Below are 19,774 nucleotides of genomic sequence, written 5' to 3'. Positions count from 1 at the left end.
AAACAATAAGCAAGGTCTTCAGCAAAAGTGCTTTGATTACGAGATACGAGTGAAATGTTGTCAATGTCCTCCCACAACACACATCCCGACAACAACAACAACAACAACAACAGTTCTGTCGACCACGACTCCTGCACCCACTACTACAATCTTAACTTCGACAGCTCCATCTACCACAAAAACAACAACTCTGCCTTCTACTACAACTCCAACCTCTACTCCTACATCAACCTCAACAGGAGCATCAACTACCCAGTGCAATGGTGAAGAAAGTTGTGTGTGGTCAGACTGGATCAACCTTGGTCAGCCAACCTCTGGCTCTGAAGGTGGAGATAATGAATCCATTAAGAACATCATTGCTAGTGGTTATCACATTTGCTCAGCTCCAGAGGCAGTTGAATGTAGAGCAAAACAATACCCTGGACTTCAGATCTCTCAGCTTGGCCAAGACGTGACTTGCAATCCATCCGTTGGACTGATTTGTAAAAACAATAAGCAAGGTCTTCAGCAAAAGTGCTTTGATTACGAGATACGAGTGAAATGTTGTCAATGTCCTCCCACAACACACATCCCGACAACAACAACAACAACAGTTCTGTCGACCACGACTCCTGCACCCACTACTACAATCTTAACTTCGACAGCTCCATCTACCACAAAAACAACAACTCTGCCTTCTACTACAACTCCAACCTCTACTCCTACATCAACCTCAACAGGAGCATCAACTACCCAGTGCAATGGTGAAGAAAGTTGTGTGTGGTCAGACTGGATCAACCTTGGTCAGCCAACCTCTGGCTCTGAAGGTGGAGATAATGAATCCATTAAGAACATCATTGCTAGTGGTTATCACATTTGCTCAGCTCCAGAGGCAGTTGAATGTAGAGCAAAACAATACCCTGGACTTCAGATCTCTCAGCTTGGCCAAGACGTGACTTGCAATCCATCCGTTGGACTGATTTGTAAAAACAATAAGCAAGGTCTTCAGCAAAAGTGCTTTGATTACGAGATACGAGTGAAATGTTGTCAATGTCCTCCCACAACACACATCCCGACAACAACAACAACAACAACAACAACAGTTCTGTCGACCACGACTCCTGCACCCACTACTACAATCTTAACTTCGACAGCTCCATCTACCACAAAAACAACAACTCTGCCTTCTACTACAACTCCAACCTCTACTCCTACATCAACCTCAACAGGAGCATCAACTACCCAGTGCAATGGTGAAGAAAGTTGTGTGTGGTCAGACTGGATCAACCTTGGTCAGCCAACCTCTGGCTCTGAAGGTGGAGATAATGAATCCATTAAGAACATCATTGCTAGTGGTTATCACATTTGCTCAGCTCCAGAGGCAGTTGAATGTAGAGCAAAACAATACCCTGGACTTCAGATCTCTCAGCTTGGCCAAGACGTGACTTGCAATCCATCCGTTGGACTGATTTGTAAAAACAATAAGCAAGGTCTTCAGCAAAAGTGCTTTGATTACGAGATACGAGTGAAATGTTGTCAATGTCCTCCCACAACACACATCCCGACAACAACAACAACAACAACAACAACAGTTCTGTCGACCACGACTCCTGCACCCACTACTACAATCTTAACTTCGACAGCTCCATCTACCACAAAAACAACAACTCTGCCTTCTACTACAACTCCAACCTCTACTCCTACATCAACCTCAACAGGAGCATCAACTACCCAGTGCAATGGTGAAGAAAGTTGTGTGTGGTCAGACTGGATCAACCTTGGTCAGCCAACCTCTGGCTCTGAAGGTGGAGATAATGAATCCATTAAGAACATCATTGCTAGTGGTTATCACATTTGCTCAGCTCCAGAGGCAGTTGAATGTAGAGCAAAACAATACCCTGGACTTCAGATCTCTCAGCTTGGCCAAGACGTGACTTGCAATCCATCCGTTGGACTGATTTGTAAAAACAATAAGCAAGGTCTTCAGCAAAAGTGCTTTGATTACGAGATACGAGTGAAATGTTGTCAATGTCCTCCCACAACACACATCCCGACAACAACAACAACAACAACAACAGTTCTGTCGACCACGACTCCTGCACCCACTACTACAATCTTAACTTCGACAGCTCCATCTACCACAAAAACAACAACTCTGCCTTCTACTACAACTCCAACCTCTACTCCTACATCAACCTCAACAGGAGCATCAACTACCCAGTGCAATGGTGAAGAAAGTTGTGTGTGGTCAGACTGGATCAACCTTGGTCAGCCAACCTCTGGCTCTGAAGGTGGAGATAATGAATCCATTAAGAACATCATTGCTAGTGGTTATCACATTTGCTCAGCTCCAGAGGCAGTTGAATGTAGAGCAAAACAATACCCTGGACTTCAGATCTCTCAGCTTGGCCAAGACGTGACTTGCAATCCATCCGTTGGACTGATTTGTAAAAACAATAAGCAAGGTCTTCAGCAAAAGTGCTTTGATTACGAGATACGAGTGAAATGTTGTCAATGTCCTCCCACAACACACATCCCGACAACAACAACAACAACAACAACAACAGTTCTGTCGACCACGACTCCTGCACCCACTACTACAATCTTAACTTCGACAGCTCCATCTACCACAAAAACAACAACTCTGCCTTCTACTACAACTCCAACCTCTACTCCTACATCAACCTCAACAGGAGCATCAACTACCCAGTGCAATGGTGAAGAAAGTTGTGTGTGGTCAGACTGGATCAACCTTGGTCAGCCAACCTCTGGCTCTGAAGGTGGAGATAATGAATCCATTAAGAACATCATTGCTAGTGGTTATCACATTTGCTCAGCTCCAGAGGCAGTTGAATGTAGAGCAAAACAATACCCTGGACTTCAGATCTCTCAGCTTGGCCAAGACGTGACTTGCAATCCATCCGTTGGACTGATTTGTAAAAACAATGAGCAAGGTCTTCAGCAAAAGTGCTTTGATTACGAGATACGAGTGAAATGTTGTCAATGTCCTCCCACAACACACATCCCGACAACAACAACAACAACAACAACAGTTCTGTCGACCACGACTCCTGCACCCACTACTACAATCTTAACTTCGACAGCTCCATCTACCACAAAAACAACAACTCTGCCTTCTACTACAACTCCAACCTCTACTCCTACATCAACCTCAACAGGAGCATCAACTACCCAGTGCAATGGTGAAGAAAGTTGTGTGTGGTCAGACTGGATCAACCTTGGTCAGCCAACCTCTGGCTCTGAAGGTGGAGATAATGAATCCATTAAGAACATCATTGCTAGTGGTTATCACATTTGCTCAGCTCCAGAGGCAGTTGAATGTAGAGCAAAACAATACCCTGGACTTCAGATCTCTCAGCTTGGCCAAGACGTGACTTGCAATCCATCCGTTGGACTGATTTGTAAAAACAATAAGCAAGGTCTTCAGCAAAAGTGCTTTGATTACGAGATACGAGTGAAATGTTGTCAATGTCCTCCCACAACACACATCCCGACAACAACAACAACAACAACAACAACAGTTCTGTCGACCACGACTCCTGCACCCACTACTACAATCTTAACTTCGACAGCTCCATCTACCACAAAAACAACAACTCTGCCTTCTACTACAACTCCAACCTCTACTCCTACATCAACCTCAACAGGAGCATCAACTACCCAGTGCAATGGTGAAGAAAGTTGTGTGTGGTCAGACTGGATCAACCTTGGTCAGCCAACCTCTGGCTCTGAAGGTGGAGATAATGAATCCATTAAGAACATCATTGCTAGTGGTTATCACATTTGCTCAGCTCCAGAGGCAGTTGAATGTAGAGCAAAACAATACCCTGGACTTCAGATCTCTCAGCTTGGCCAAGACGTGACTTGCAATCCATCCGTTGGACTGATTTGTAAAAACAATGAGCAAGGTCTTCAGCAAAAGTGCTTTGATTACGAGATACGAGTGAAATGTTGTCAATGTCCTCCCACAACACACATCCCGACAACAACAACAACAACAACAACAGTTCTGTCGACCACGACTCCTGCACCCACTACTACAATCTTAACTTCGACAGCTCCATCTACCACAAAAACAACAACTCTGCCTTCTACTACAACTCCAACCTCTACTCCTACATCAACCTCAACAGGAGCATCAACTACCCAGTGCAATGGTGAAGAAAGTTGTGTGTGGTCAGACTGGATCAACCTTGGTCAGCCAACCTCTGGCTCTGAAGGTGGAGATAATGAATCCATTAAGAACATCATTGCTAGTGGTTATCACATTTGCTCAGCTCCAGAGGCAGTTGAATGTAGAGCAAAACAATACCCTGGACTTCAGATCTCTCAGCTTGGCCAAGACGTGACTTGCAATCCATCCGTTGGACTGATTTGTAAAAACAATAAGCAAGGTCTTCAGCAAAAGTGCTTTGATTACGAGATACGAGTGAAATGTTGTCAATGTCCTCCCACAACACACATCCCGACAACAACAACAACAACAACAACAACAGTTCTGTCGACCACGACTCCTGCACCCACTACTACAATCTTAACTTCGACAGCTCCATCTACCACAAAAACAACAACTCTGCCTTCTACTACAACTCCAACCTCTACTCCTACATCAACCTCAACAGGAGCATCAACTACCCAGTGCAATGGTGAAGAAAGTTGTGTGTGGTCAGACTGGATCAACCTTGGTCAGCCAACCTCTGGCTCTGAAGGTGGAGATAATGAATCCATTAAGAACATCATTGCTAGTGGTTATCACATTTGCTCAGCTCCAGAGGCAGTTGAATGTAGAGCAAAACAATACCCTGGACTTCAGATCTCTCAGCTTGGCCAAGACGTGACTTGCAATCCATCCGTTGGACTGATTTGTAAAAACAATGAGCAAGGTCTTCAGCAAAAGTGCTTTGATTACGAGATACGAGTGAAATGTTGTCAATGTCCTCCCACAACACACATCCCGACAACAACAACAACAACAACAACAGTTCTGTCGACCACGACTCCTGCACCCACTACTACAATCTTAACTTCGACAGCTCCATCTACCACAAAAACAACAACTCTGCCTTCTACTACAACTCCAACCTCTACTCCTACATCAACCTCAACAGGAGCATCAACTACCCAGTGCAATGGTGAAGAAAGTTGTGTGTGGTCAGACTGGATCAACCTTGGTCAGCCAACCTCTGGCTCTGAAGGTGGAGATAATGAATCCATTAAGAACATCATTGCTAGTGGTTATCACATTTGCTCAGCTCCAGAGGCAGTTGAATGTAGAGCAAAACAATACCCTGGACTTCAGATCTCTCAGCTTGGCCAAGACGTGACTTGCAATCCATCCGTTGGACTGATTTGTAAAAACAATAAGCAAGGTCTTCAGCAAAAGTGCTTTGATTACGAGATACGAGTGAAATGTTGTCAATGTCCTCCCACAACACACATCCCGACAACAACAACAACAACAACAACAACAGTTCTGTCGACCACGACTCCTGCACCCACTACTACAATCTTAACTTCGACAGCTCCATCTACCACAAAAACAACAACTCTGCCTTCTACTACAACTCCAACCTCTACTCCTACATCAACCTCAACAGGAGCATCAACTACCCAGTGCAATGGTGAAGAAAGTTGTGTGTGGTCAGACTGGATCAACCTTGGTCAGCCAACCTCTGGCTCTGAAGGTGGAGATAATGAATCCATTAAGAACATCATTGCTAGTGGTTATCACATTTGCTCAGCTCCAGAGGCAGTTGAATGTAGAGCAAAACAATACCCTGGACTTCAGATCTCTCAGCTTGGCCAAGACGTGACTTGCAATCCATCCATTGGACTGATTTGTAAAAACAATAAGCAAGGTCTTCAGCAAAAGTGCTTTGATTACGAGATACGAGTGAAATGTTGTCAATGTCCTCCCACAACACACATCCCGACAACAACAACAACAACAACAACAACAGTTCTGTCGACCACGACTCCTGCACCCACTACTACAATCTTAACTTCGACAGCTCCATCTACCACAAAAACAACAACTCTGCCTTCTACTACAACTCCAACCTCTACTCCTACATCAACCTCAACAGGAGCATCAACTACCCAGTGCAATGGTGAAGAAAGTTGTGTGTGGTCAGACTGGATCAACCTTGGTCAGCCAACCTCTGGCTCTGAAGGTGGAGATAATGAATCCATTAAGAACATCATTGCTAGTGGTTATCACATTTGCTCAGCTCCAGAGGCAGTTGAATGTAGAGCAAAACAATACCCTGGACTTCAGATCTCTCAGCTTGGCCAAGACGTGACTTGCAATCCATCCGTTGGACTGATTTGTAAAAACAATAAGCAAGGTCTTCAGCAAAAGTGCTTTGATTACGAGATACGAGTGAAATGTTGTCAATGTCCTCCCACAACACACATCCCGACAACAACAACAACAACAACAACAACAGTTCTGTCGACCACGACTCCTGCACCCACTACTACAATCTTAACTTCGACAGCTCCATCTACCACAAAAACAACAACTCTGCCTTCTACTACAACTCCAACCTCTACTCCTACATCAACCTCAACAGGAGCATCAACTACCCAGTGCAATGGTGAAGAAAGTTGTGTGTGGTCAGACTGGATCAACCTTGGTCAGCCAACCTCTGGCTCTGAAGGTGGAGATAATGAATCCATTAAGAACATCATTGCTAGTGGTTATCACATTTGCTCAGCTCCAGAGGCAGTTGAATGTAGAGCAAAACAATACCCTGGACTTCAGATCTCTCAGCTTGGCCAAGACGTGACTTGCAATCCATCCGTTGGACTGATTTGTAAAAACAATAAGCAAGGTCTTCAGCAAAAGTGCTTTGATTACGAGATACGAGTGAAATGTTGTCAATGTCCTCCCACAACACACATCCCGACAACAACAACAACAACAACAACAACAGTTCTGTCGACCACGACTCCTGCACCCACTACTACAATCTTAACTTCGACAGCTCCATCTACCACAAAAACAACAACTCTGCCTTCTACTACAACTCCAACCTCTACTCCTACATCAACCTCAACAGGAGCATCAACTACCCAGTGCAATGGTGAAGAAAGTTGTGTGTGGTCAGACTGGATCAACCTTGGTCAGCCAACCTCTGGCTCTGAAGGTGGAGATAATGAATCCATTAAGAACATCATTGCTAGTGGTTATCACATTTGCTCAGCTCCAGAGGCAGTTGAATGTAGAGCAAAACAATACCCTGGACTTCAGATCTCTCAGCTTGGCCAAGACGTGACTTGCAATCCATCCATTGGACTGATTTGTAAAAACAATAAGCAAGGTCTTCAGCAAAAGTGCTTTGATTACGAGATACGAGTGAAATGTTGTCAATGTCCTCCCACAACACACATCCCGACAACAACAACAACAACAACAACAACAGTTCTGTCGACCACGACTCCTGCACCCACTACTACAATCTTAACTTCGACAGCTCCATCTACCACAAAAACAACAACTCTGCCTTCTACTACAACTCCAACCTCTACTCCTACATCAACCTCAACAGGAGCATCAACTACCCAGTGCAATGGTGAAGAAAGTTGTGTGTGGTCAGACTGGATCAACCTTGGTCAGCCAACCTCTGGCTCTGAAGGTGGAGATAATGAATCCATTAAGAACATCATTGCTAGTGGTTATCACATTTGCTCAGCTCCAGAGGCAGTTGAATGTAGAGCAAAACAATACCCTGGACTTCAGATCTCTCAGCTTGGCCAAGACGTGACTTGCAATCCATCCGTTGGACTGATTTGTAAAAACAATAAGCAAGGTCTTCAGCAAAAGTGCTTTGATTACGAGATACGAGTGAAATGTTGTCAATGTCCTCCCACAACACACATCCCGACAACAACAACAACAACAACAACAACAGTTCTGTCGACCACGACTCCTGCACCCACTACTACAATCTTAACTTCGACAGCTCCATCTACCACAAAAACAACAACTCTGCCTTCTACTACAACTCCAACCTCTACTCCTACATCAACCTCAACAGGAGCATCAACTACCCAGTGCAATGGTGAAGAAAGTTGTGTGTGGTCAGACTGGATCAACCTTGGTCAGCCAACCTCTGGCTCTGAAGGTGGAGATAATGAATCCATTAAGAACATCATTGCTAGTGGTTATCACATTTGCTCAGCTCCAGAGGCAGTTGAATGTAGAGCAAAACAATACCCTGGACTTCAGATCTCTCAGCTTGGCCAAGACGTGACTTGCAATCCATCCGTTGGACTGATTTGTAAAAACAATAAGCAAGGTCTTCAGCAAAAGTGCTTTGATTACGAGATACGAGTGAAATGTTGTCAATGTCCTCCCACAACACACATCCCGACAACAACAACAACAACAGTTCTGTCGACCACGACTCCTGCACCCACTACTACAATCTTAACTTCGACAGCTCCATCTACCACAAAAACAACAACTCTGCCTTCTACTACAACTCCAACCTCTACTCCTACATCAACCTCAACAGGAGCATCAACTACCCAGTGCAATGGTGAAGAAAGTTGTGTGTGGTCAGACTGGATCAACCTTGGTCAGCCAACCTCTGGCTCTGAAGGTGGAGATAATGAATCCATTAAGAACATCATTGCTAGTGGTTATCACATTTGCTCAGCTCCAGAGGCAGTTGAATGTAGAGCAAAACAATACCCTGGACTTCAGATCTCTCAGCTTGGCCAAGACGTGACTTGCAATCCATCCGTTGGACTGATTTGTAAAAACAATAAGCAAGGTCTTCAGCAAAAGTGCTTTGATTACGAGATACGAGTGAAATGTTGTCAATGTCCTCCCACAACACACATCCCGACAACAACAACAACAACAACAACAACAGTTCTGTCGACCACGACTCCTGCACCCACTACTACAATCTTAACTTCGACAGCTCCATCTACCACAAAAACAACAACTCTGCCTTCTACTACAACTCCAACCTCTACTCCTACATCAACCTCAACAGGAGCATCAACTACCCAGTGCAATGGTGAAGAAAGTTGTGTGTGGTCAGACTGGATCAACCTTGGTCAGCCAACCTCTGGCTCTGAAGGTGGAGATAATGAATCCATTAAGAACATCATTGCTAGTGGTTATCACATTTGCTCAGCTCCAGAGGCAGTTGAATGTAGAGCAAAACAATACCCTGGACTTCAGATCTCTCAGCTTGGCCAAGACGTGACTTGCAATCCATCCGTTGGACTGATTTGTAAAAACAATAAGCAAGGTCTTCAGCAAAAGTGCTTTGATTACGAGATACGAGTGAAATGTTGTCAATGTCCTCCCACAACACACATCCCGACAACAACAACAACAACAACAACAACAGTTCTGTCGACCACGACTCCTGCACCCACTACTACAATCTTAACTTCGACAGCTCCATCTACCACAAAAACAACAACTCTGCCTTCTACTACAACTCCAACCTCTACTCCTACATCAACCTCAACAGGAGCATCAACTACCCAGTGCAATGGTGAAGAAAGTTGTGTGTGGTCAGACTGGATCAACCTTGGTCAGCCAACCTCTGGCTCTGAAGGTGGAGATAATGAATCCATTAAGAACATCATTGCTAGTGGTTATCACATTTGCTCAGCTCCAGAGGCAGTTGAATGTAGAGCAAAACAATACCCTGGACTTCAGATCTCTCAGCTTGGCCAAGACGTGACTTGCAATCCATCCGTTGGACTGATTTGTAAAAACAATAAGCAAGGTCTTCAGCAAAAGTGCTTTGATTACGAGATACGAGTGAAATGTTGTCAATGTCCTCCCACAACACACATCCCGATCACCACAGAATTTGTTCCCACGACAACAACAACAACAACAACAACAACTCAGCCACCCATAACTAGTACTTTCCCTACAACCTCATTTCCTGTAACATCTGGTGGAACAACATCACCAACAATTACATCCACTGAACCCGTTTGTTTTTGCCATTTCAATCATCGTGATTTCTCCGTTGGTAAGTTTTTATTTTCCACCTTTTCACATTTGAAACCTTTTGTATTTTACCATTAGTTCAGTCATTCATAATATTCAGTTTATATTGAATTATACATGTTCAATTGTACAAAATGTAATACTCTTCAAAATACTTTCAGGCTCAATTGTTTACAATGTCTCTGACCATGATGGATGGTGCTACATTGGTCTCTGCAACAAGACTTGCAAAGTAGAAATCCGTTCCTTCAGATGTGATGTAACAACTACCCCAGTTACCACTACTTCACCCACCACTACACTGCTCCCAACAACAACAACAATACCACATACAACAGAAAGACCAACCACCACCACCACAAAATCTCCAATTGAGATTAACTGTCACTATTTACATCCTCCAAGACAGGTATTTGCTCTGCTATAGATAATAACTTTTGTGGAAACATTCCATAGGAATTATTATTTACAAAAGGGTGATTCATAAAAACACATAAAGAATGGTATGATTTTGTAGACATTTCCTGCAAGCCTAATATTTGTCTGTGTTTGTAGAACGGTGACAGCTGGAAACATAACCAGTGCACCAACGGAACATGCGCTAACGGGAAAGTTAGTTATGAGCATGTACATTGTGAGACTCCGAAGCCAATAGCATGTGAAAATAACTATCCTCCGATCAAAGTGTTTGACGAATCTGGATGCTGTTTCCACTATGAGTGTCAATGTAAGTTCACAACAAATTTTAAAAAAAGTTTAGTCTTTGTTTTACAAATGGTACTTTATCGATTGATTTTAGTTCAAAATCTGAAAAATAATCCTTACTCTTGACTGGTTTAGAGTTATCTTATAGTTATTAGCAGTACATGCACATGAATGTCTCACCTTGGAAACATTTCAGCACCACACTATTCATTTAGCATAAAACATTCCATACCCGTGTCCTTCTAAATGCTAATTGTTCTCTTCTTACTAAGGTATCTGCTATGGTTGGGGAGACCCTCACTATGTCACCTTTGATGGAACATACTATGGCTTCCAAGGAAATTGTTCTTACGTCTTGGTCAAAGAAATCCTGCCAAAGTACAACTTCAGTGTGGTAATCGACAATTACTATTGTGATGCCCCAGATGGACTTTCCTGTCCTCAGTCTCTGACAATTTATTATCAATCTTACAAGATATTCATGACCAAGAAGGACGTTGATGGAGTTTTCACAAGTCTGGTAATTAAAATATCTCAAATACTGTATGTTCAAGACATTTTTCCTAGAATAGAGATTAGATTTTCGATTAGCTTAAATATTGATTAGCTTTCTTTAAGATGGATATACTTCCTCTATGTATTAGATATAGGAGACATTGGGTATAGAAATTATTGTAACCATTTTGTCCATCTCTTAATATTTTTGTATTAGATTTATGTAAACCAGAAACGCATCATCCCGGCATATGAGACCAAGGACTTCCGCATCACAGACAACGGAATTGAGACCCTTTTAGTCATACCAGCAATTAATGCCAAGGTGTCTTTCACTGGTCTTATGTTTAGCATATACCTGCCCTGGGACAAGTTCAGTGGCAACACTGAGGGACAGTGTGGTGAGTACAGGTGTTTTATGGTCACTCTGTTGCCATGATTACCCCATGATGTCTCATTGTCTAACGATGGTTTTCAATCTTATTCAGGTACATGTGACAACAACCGGACAGATGACTGCCGCTTGCAAAATGGAACTATCGATTCATCTTGTCCAGACATGGCACACCAATGGCATGTTGCTGATCACAATAACAGTCAGTGCACACCACCACCACCAGAACCGACTCCAATACCCTCACCAGACTGTGATCCACACATTTGTCATCTCATTCAAAGCAAGTAAGTAGCAATTAGTATTCACAATAAATCTCCTCTGTAGTATCGATGACCTCTCAATCAGAATAATCTCAGTGCGAACAATAACTTGACATACTAAAACACGGCAATCATTTGACAAAGCCTGATGACAAAACAAAGTGAATTAACATATTTAAATATCTACTCTAACTGAAGCATGACATCTTTTCAAGGGTCTTTGAGAGTTGCCATAAGATAATCCCCTACGAGCCATTCCTTGTGGCATGTATCTTTGATGTGTGTTATATGGATGATGTTACCATTGGCTGCACCAGCTTGCAGACCTATGCTGATGCATGTGCACAAGCAGGAGTCTGTATTGAGTGGAGAAATTATACAAATGGACAATGTGGTAAGTAGGTCACTCCTCAAGACCATAAAGCTCAGACAACCTCTCTATGATGTAGCTTATTGGTAATTAACCTTTTTATCTCACCTGCTACAGACTTCACATGCGAGAAACCCAAGGTTTATAATGCCTGCGGTCCACAAGTGGAACCAACCTGTAATGCCTGGTATGTACAATGCTGTTGTTGTTCAGTGGATGGGTATAACGACTAGGAAAAGTCTCTCAGCTATTGAAACTTTTTTTGAATATCTCTGCAGGTACAATTTCAAATTCATCCAGACTCAAAATGAGTTCAGCGTCATGGGAGATATACAATTGGAGGGATGCTATTGCCCTCCTGGTACCACTTTGATGAGTTCCAGCTCAAACTACTGTATCCCCAGCTGTGGTAAGAATGGTCAAATAACAGCATTGTATATTGAGGGTGTGGGGACTTACAGTATTGTGCTGTGATAGTAGCTACATCCTGCTGGCCTTCACTTTGGGAAGCACAAAGTGTTAATTGTTCGTTGCTACTGTAGTTGTCTTTTGAAAGCTGGTTTAACTTTTTGTAAAAAAAAAAATTTTTAAAAATTGTCCACAGCATTTTTTCAGATACTTCAATGGTGTGGGTTTTGGTTTATTTTGATTGATATTGATTTTATCAAGTGATTCCGGTACATACAGTACATTATCAAAACGAAGTAGTGGAATGGACTTCAATGACTTCGTTTTTTAATGTATTTTTTTCTCTTTGGTTCATCAGATATTTGTCCGTTGCCAAATGGAGAATGGAAAGAGGTAAAATTGTGTTTGAATTTCACTCACAGGTTTTTGGAGGGATAAACAACTATTCATTTCTGATATACACATTAACATCATCTGGGTAGTTCACTTTTGACAATCATGAATAATAATGTATGCAATAATAATAACTATAATAATAATAATAATGTATTACATTTCTATAGTGCTTTTCATAGAACAAAGCGCTTCAGTAATTTATGATTCCACACACTGAATGATTGAACTTTGTACTGGTAGTGTCCATACAAACCTTGATGTGCTTAAAATATTCCTCATTGCAGGCTAATGAGACTTGGGTGAGCAACTGCCAGGATTGTGTATGTGACCCATACAGTCTGGAAATCCAGTGCCAGCCGGTGGCATGCCAACATCAGCCTCCTCTCACCTGTGATCAGGAGGGCCAAGTTAAGGTCGTAGAAACCGTTGACTGTTGTCAAAAGGACAAATGCGGTGAGTGACTTCTTTGGATAATATGCTCTTTATGGGGGCTTTGGAACAACTCTGTAAAACATTTATATTTGTGGTGACTACCTAACATATCCAACCAATGTGGCCACTTGCATATTTTTTAAAACAATAGTTGTTTCTTTCCAAACAGAGTGTGATGTCACACGATGCTCTACTTCTAAGATAACTTGTCCAGTCGGATTCGAGACAGAGGCAACTATGGGAGTCTGCTGCCCAACATATCAATGCAGTGAGTATGAGTTTGCATGTGCTTGAGTGTGCATGTATGTGTAATGTGTGTGTGCATATTATAGAAATCCCAAACATGTTAGTTGCAGTATTGAATGATTATCCATGTTCTTTGCCCCACAGTGCCAAAGGATGTCTGTGTGTTTAACAACACTGAATATCAGGTGCGGATGCGTTCTATGCTATGTTATTTGGCCAGTCCCACCACTTATAAATTATCAACACTTTTGAATGTAACTTATTAAAAGAGGACAATGTTATTTTACTTGCATACGTTAAAAAATAATAAGTGAAACTAAACAAATACCTTCATTAAGCTATCAGGGTGCCAACAAAATGTTTTGGTCAATCCATGTATGAGATTAGATAGGACAAAAAAAAGCATCTCAATTCATAGATTTTCCATTGAAATATTCTATTTTCTCATTCCAGCCAGGTGCCAATGTTCCTGGGGACAAGTGTAAGAATTGTGTGTGTGGTGACAGGGTGGATGCCCAATCCCATCTACATATCATTGAGTGTCAACCTACTGAATGTGACACTCACTGCCAGCAGGTAAGTGATCTCCATTGACACATCTACACACTTTAGCCTCATTATGTAATTCAACATACTTAGTGTAATGTGAGTCCTTATCCATGTAAAAAATATTATAATAACACTGATTCCTCTGCGTCCACTATTGGACTACTACTGGATAAGTGTAATTTACTAGTGAGTTACCAGGATCACAAATTGGTATAAGAGAGATCATGTGCACATCATAAAGGTTTTCTCCTCTCTGGTCTGTCTTCTTTCTTTCAGGGCTATGATCATCAAGCCGTTCCTGGGCAGTGTTGTGGGAAGTGTGTACAGACAAGCTGTGTGGTTATGCTGCCAGATAATACCACACACACTATTCAGGTAAAATAGCATCAGGCAGCATTATTTATCTCTCACACAGATTCACAATTTTTTTGTTACTTTTTACAATTCATAAAACATACAGTCCTATTTCCCTTGATTATTTAAAAAGAGCAACATGTAATTTTAATCTAGCACTCAAGTGTCACACAAAATAACTATCTTAGCGATGATATAGTATATCTTATCTTTTACTATTTGAAGAATCTCCTGTTAATATATTTCACATTCTCACCTCTATAGCCTGGTTCCATCTGGATACCATCTGGAGACAAGTGTCTCAAGTTTGAGTGCGTAAAGATTATGGACCAATTCATCCCAATTGAGGCTAAGACTGTGTGCCCTGTCTTCCACCCAGAAGATTGCCTACCCGTGAGTTACAATAACTATCTGGCAAATTATCTGGGTCTGGGAAATTGGCCCATTTAAAAACTGGACAATGTGCAAATTCATACTTGTGAAATTCAGTTTAAATATGCCCAGTCGCTCAGACCAAGGCCTGTTGCATACCTACTGTGTATTTATGTGAGGTTATTTACACCTGTTGCATACCTACTGTGTATTTATGTGAGGTTATTTACACCTGTTGCATACCTACTGTGTATTTATGTGAGGTTATTTACACCTGTTGCATACCTACTGTGTATTTATGTGAGGTTATTTACACCTGTTGCATACCTACTGTGTATTTATGTGAGGTTATTTACACCTGTTGCATACCTACTGTGTATTTATGTGAGGTTATTTACACCTGTTGCATACCTACTGTGTATTTATGTGAGGTTATTTACACCTGTTGCATACCTACTGTGTATTTATGTGAGGTTATTTACACCTGTTGCATACCTACTGTGTATTTATGTGAGGTTATTTACACCTGTTGCATACCTACTGTGTATTTATGTGAGGTTATTTACACCTGTTGCATACCTACTGTGTATTTATGTGAGGTTATTTACACCTGTTGCATAAAGTGAACAATGCAAGAACACTGCACTGAAAAACATGTGGAGACAGTTTGGTAAACGCTACGTCAGTGACTTAAAAATGTTCTTGTTTTTTCTTCCATTTCCTTGTTTTTAAGGGAACTGAAGTCATTGCTCCAGATGGTTGCTGCCATTCTTGTGAGTGTCTTTTTAACACCATCCTTTTTGATAGACATTTTTAAATCATTCTTGCCCTTTATCAGGCATTGAAAAAAGTATTTTAGCTTTTGAAAATGTCACTTTTGTGTGCAGGTGTTCCAAAATATAAGCCATGCAACGTGACAAAGGGAAAAGTGTACCTGGACAGCAATGGGTGCAAGTCTGCAAATGAGGTGGAAGTGACAACATGCGGTGGATCCTGTGGCACCTACGCCATGTGAGTATTTTGATCATTCCTAAAATATTTCAGGAACACTAACACATTAATCCTCCCAATTAAATAGAATTGGGCTGCCTGTCTAAATGCAAACTACAAATTATATTTTCACTAATATGTTATGTTACAATGGCTGTGTTTACAAAGGCAGCCCTATGCTGAAATTCTGCCCAATTATTGTCAAAAGAGCTCATCTGATAGGTCATGACATCAGAATTCGGCTGCCTGTTTAAACACAACCAATGTTATATAATTACAACTGCTACCATCACTACATCCACATAATAACATCGCCTCTCCTTTATGTTTTCAGGTATTCTCTTGAGGCCAACATGATGGAGCGCTCTTGTACCTGTTGTCGGGAAGTATCCACCACCAAGAAGGAAGTGGAGATGATCTGCCCAGACGGGTCAAAGTTCAACCACTCCTACATTCACATCAATAAATGTGGCTGCCAGAGGACAGAGTGCGTGACCCCAGAGGTGACCCAGGTCGCAAGGTCACGACGCAGGAGAAGATGAATGACTCTCCACTACCATCCCTTTACTGCTTAGATTAGTTCTCTATTTATGCTCAAGTTGTTCACTTTCCTGCAAAGTAATCTCCTAGAAGGAGAAAAAGTTTCAGCTTTTTTGTCAAATGTAGTTTTTTTTAGCCATTCAAAACACATAAATAAAGTTGGCAATAGGCTATGCATACATACCACGTTCTTGTTTTCATTCCTTTTGAAAGTCTGTTGAGAAATATTTGATTGCAGACACCCAGTTCAACAATGGCTTATCCTATTCCAGACAAACAACCACAATTCAAAGTGTTAAACACTTATTTAAATTTGAGATGGTGTTAGTTCAGAAAAACGGATCAGTAATCTAAAGGTTGCTGGTTTCAGATCCCTGGCGCCTCTTCCTACTGTTGTCCTTGAGCAACGCACTTCGCTAACCTCTAGATATATCCAGGGACAGCACTGTGGCTGACCCTGTGCTCCTCTCTATACAGTACTAAAGACACATTTTCATCTTTGAAGGACTAATAAAGTAATAAAGTATTATGCACTTAAACAATTTATTTCAAATGTTTTTGATAGTGTTTGTCAAACTGCGTGAACAGAAATGAGAAGGTTCCCACCTTAGTTGGAGGGACTTAAATAACTATTTTGCTATTATAACCAGTCCTCTGTTACAGATGACTTACCTTACCAATGATATAACCTCACAACAATCAGACAAAATGTGAAATAGACTTGATTCAAATCAAAACTAATATTGCAGAAAAGAGCACTCTGCCTGCTTTATAACATGATCATGTTGTACTGACTTGTCTACAACTAGCACAACAAGTGTTGGTGTCCAAAAGGACATTTTGTTGACATCTTTTAGTTAGTTGAGGCTGTTTAAAAGGAAAAATACTTTCTACAGTTTTTTTGAAACCCCTAACATGAAAGAGAATGATTTTCAAAAACATACAATTTATTTAAATAAAAGTCTGTGTGGTGCTATGGGCAGGGTAGACAGATTTTTAGAAGATTATGCCTTGAGGTGGAGTGGATTAGATACACATTTCAATGCTAATTGTATTGACGCTGAATCAACATTGAAAGTCCCACCTAAGAAGGTAAACAACATTCCTGTGAGATTAAAAGTAAGCAGTAGAACAGGTAGGGTCAACTTAGTAGGGACCCCATTGCCCAAAGGCCATAATACTAGGACTGTTTATTAGTTTTACCCAGCTCCAGGCACTGTATACTTGCTGCCAAGTCATCAAAAAGGAACTCTGAGCTCACAGAAAGTAGGTCATATGTATAACATAATTAGATCAGGGACAGTAAAATACCTATTAATATAATAAATAAATTAGTCAAATAATTAAGCAAATGTATTTTTTTTATGTAAACATTTCTCAAACATGGTGTTGTTGGGGAACCTCTCTTTACTAGCCTATATAGCCAATAAACAGTAAACATATGTTGCTCAACTGTGTGCTCCACCCTGGATAGTTAATCCTGAGTCATTTCTCCCACTTTATTCAACATGTTTTAATATTACACTTACTTTTACATAAAGGTTCCTGTATCAACTTACCCCAATCTAACCTGTAGTTACACTTAACATTAAGCTGTCACCCATAAATCATCACAGTTTGTTTGAGTTATTCAGAGTGCTCATCAACTTGCGCTGTTTAATATTACTTCTGTACGCTGAATTGAGTTTACTCTCAACCTCAATCTATTTACCCAGAGCTTGTGTAATAATGGTTCTATACATAAACCAAGTATAGCTATGACGATAGAGCAGTGAAATACGCAACCCAGAGCTGCTAAAATCATCAAACATTGTTGAAGCCTTTGGGTAAGGTGGAGCCGCATACAGCCTCTGGCAAGACCTAGGTGGGGATGGGTGGGGAAGGATGGATGGATAGGCTATTCAGTCAGCGAAGGCTTTGTTAGGAAAGAAACCACCTGGGGTGTAGACACAAGGGCATATGACATAGCCTAGGCGGTGTGAAAGACATTTAAAGGCTGGGCCAATTATCAGTCATAAATCAGTCAATAGCATTTTGGTAGAGCGCCCTAGGTACGGTAGTGAGCTCTGTATGAATTCCAGATTGACCACTATGAATATTCCATTGTCCAATGTAAAGATGGGTCAGATACAAAAAGTACTAACCTACAAACCTGCAACAGATTCTTCCCTATAGCAGATGAATGTAGACATGATCATATACAGATATGATCATTTCACACAAAGGTCGGCTCTGTCGGCTCTGGTCGGCTCTGTCAGCTCTGGTCGGCCCTGGTCGGCTCTGGTCGGCTCTGACAGCAATGGATGATAAAAAAAAGTTAGAGGATTGACCTCATAGAAAAAGGCAATTCTTCCACAAATGTTGATCAACTGACGGTACAATATTTAATGTCATGTGTTACATTCATGGCAGGAAAACCACTAAAACCAAGCAGGATTTGGCTTGACAGAACTGCCAAAATGAAGGAAACACCAACATAAAGTGTCTTAATTGTGTGTTAGATCATAAAAACTTCAATGCGCCTCAGCATAAATTCTACAGGTGTCTGGAACTCTATAGGAGGGATGCAACACCATTCTTCCATGACAAATTCCACAATTTGTTGTTTTTTTGATGGCGGTGGAAAACACTGTCTCAGGCTCCGCTCCAGAATATCCCATAGGTGTTCAGTTGGGTTGAGATGTGGTGACTGAAACACACACACACACACTAACACACACACACACACTAACACACTAACACACACACACACACACACACACACACACACACACACACACACACACACACACACACACACACACACACACACACACACACACACACACACACACACGACCATGTTAATTGTTTAATTAACTCAGGAACCCCATCTGTGTGGAAGCACCTGCTTTTCAATTTGTATCCCTCATTTACTCAAGTGATTCCTTTATTTTGGCAGTTACATGTACATCTGTGGTAAAATAAGTTAGTATCAATGTAAAATGAAATATAGAAAGCCATGCAGGTATAGCAAACTTGTTTAATGGGTTTTAAGTCAAATGTGTACATTCTGGTCATTTAGTGTGATATTTTACATGTTATTAAAAAAATGGCACATATTTATGTTGAGACACGTAACATATTGACGTTTTTAAAATGTATGCTTAAAGTGAGGGTTTGAAGGGATGTTGAATCTTAACAATAACCATAAGCCTTAAAATGACAACCATCAATTGAACAGGGAACGTTTGACAAAAAAGTTTTAAAAAGTAACATTTTCAAAC

At 41.3% G+C, this 19,774-nt stretch overlaps 1 protein-coding gene across 1 annotated transcript in view; it reads left to right on the top strand.

Moving 5' to 3' along the window:
- The window catches only part of LOC112249274 (mucin-5AC), a 29,336-nt gene extending 12,642 nt beyond the window's left edge, over positions 1-16,694 (top strand). The window contains exons 11-29 of the mRNA XM_042320188.1: positions 594-10,016; positions 10,156-10,403; positions 10,550-10,721; positions 10,972-11,219; positions 11,412-11,595; positions 11,683-11,875; positions 12,067-12,245; positions 12,339-12,408; positions 12,500-12,630; positions 12,988-13,022; positions 13,310-13,478; positions 13,627-13,725; positions 13,848-13,888; positions 14,157-14,279; positions 14,529-14,627; positions 14,871-14,999; positions 15,712-15,751; positions 15,866-15,989; positions 16,303-16,694. Coding sequence (XP_042176122.1) covers positions 594-10,016; positions 10,156-10,403; positions 10,550-10,721; positions 10,972-11,219; positions 11,412-11,595; positions 11,683-11,875; positions 12,067-12,245; positions 12,339-12,408; positions 12,500-12,630; positions 12,988-13,022; positions 13,310-13,478; positions 13,627-13,725; positions 13,848-13,888; positions 14,157-14,279; positions 14,529-14,627; positions 14,871-14,999; positions 15,712-15,751; positions 15,866-15,989; positions 16,303-16,510 — 11,915 coding nt within the window. The 3' untranslated portion in view covers positions 16,511-16,694. The remainder of the gene's footprint in view (positions 1-593; positions 10,017-10,155; positions 10,404-10,549; positions 10,722-10,971; positions 11,220-11,411; positions 11,596-11,682; positions 11,876-12,066; positions 12,246-12,338; positions 12,409-12,499; positions 12,631-12,987; positions 13,023-13,309; positions 13,479-13,626; positions 13,726-13,847; positions 13,889-14,156; positions 14,280-14,528; positions 14,628-14,870; positions 15,000-15,711; positions 15,752-15,865; positions 15,990-16,302) is intronic.
- The last annotated feature ends 3,080 nt before the right edge of the window (positions 16,695-19,774 follow it).

This window comes from Oncorhynchus tshawytscha, linkage group LG04, assembly GCF_018296145.1.
Source record: "Oncorhynchus tshawytscha isolate Ot180627B linkage group LG04, Otsh_v2.0, whole genome shotgun sequence".
Classification (NCBI taxonomy): Eukaryota; Metazoa; Chordata; class Actinopteri; order Salmoniformes; family Salmonidae; genus Oncorhynchus; species Oncorhynchus tshawytscha.
Note: the sequence above shows the minus strand (reverse complement) of the source record. Positions and strands in the feature narration are given on the sequence as shown.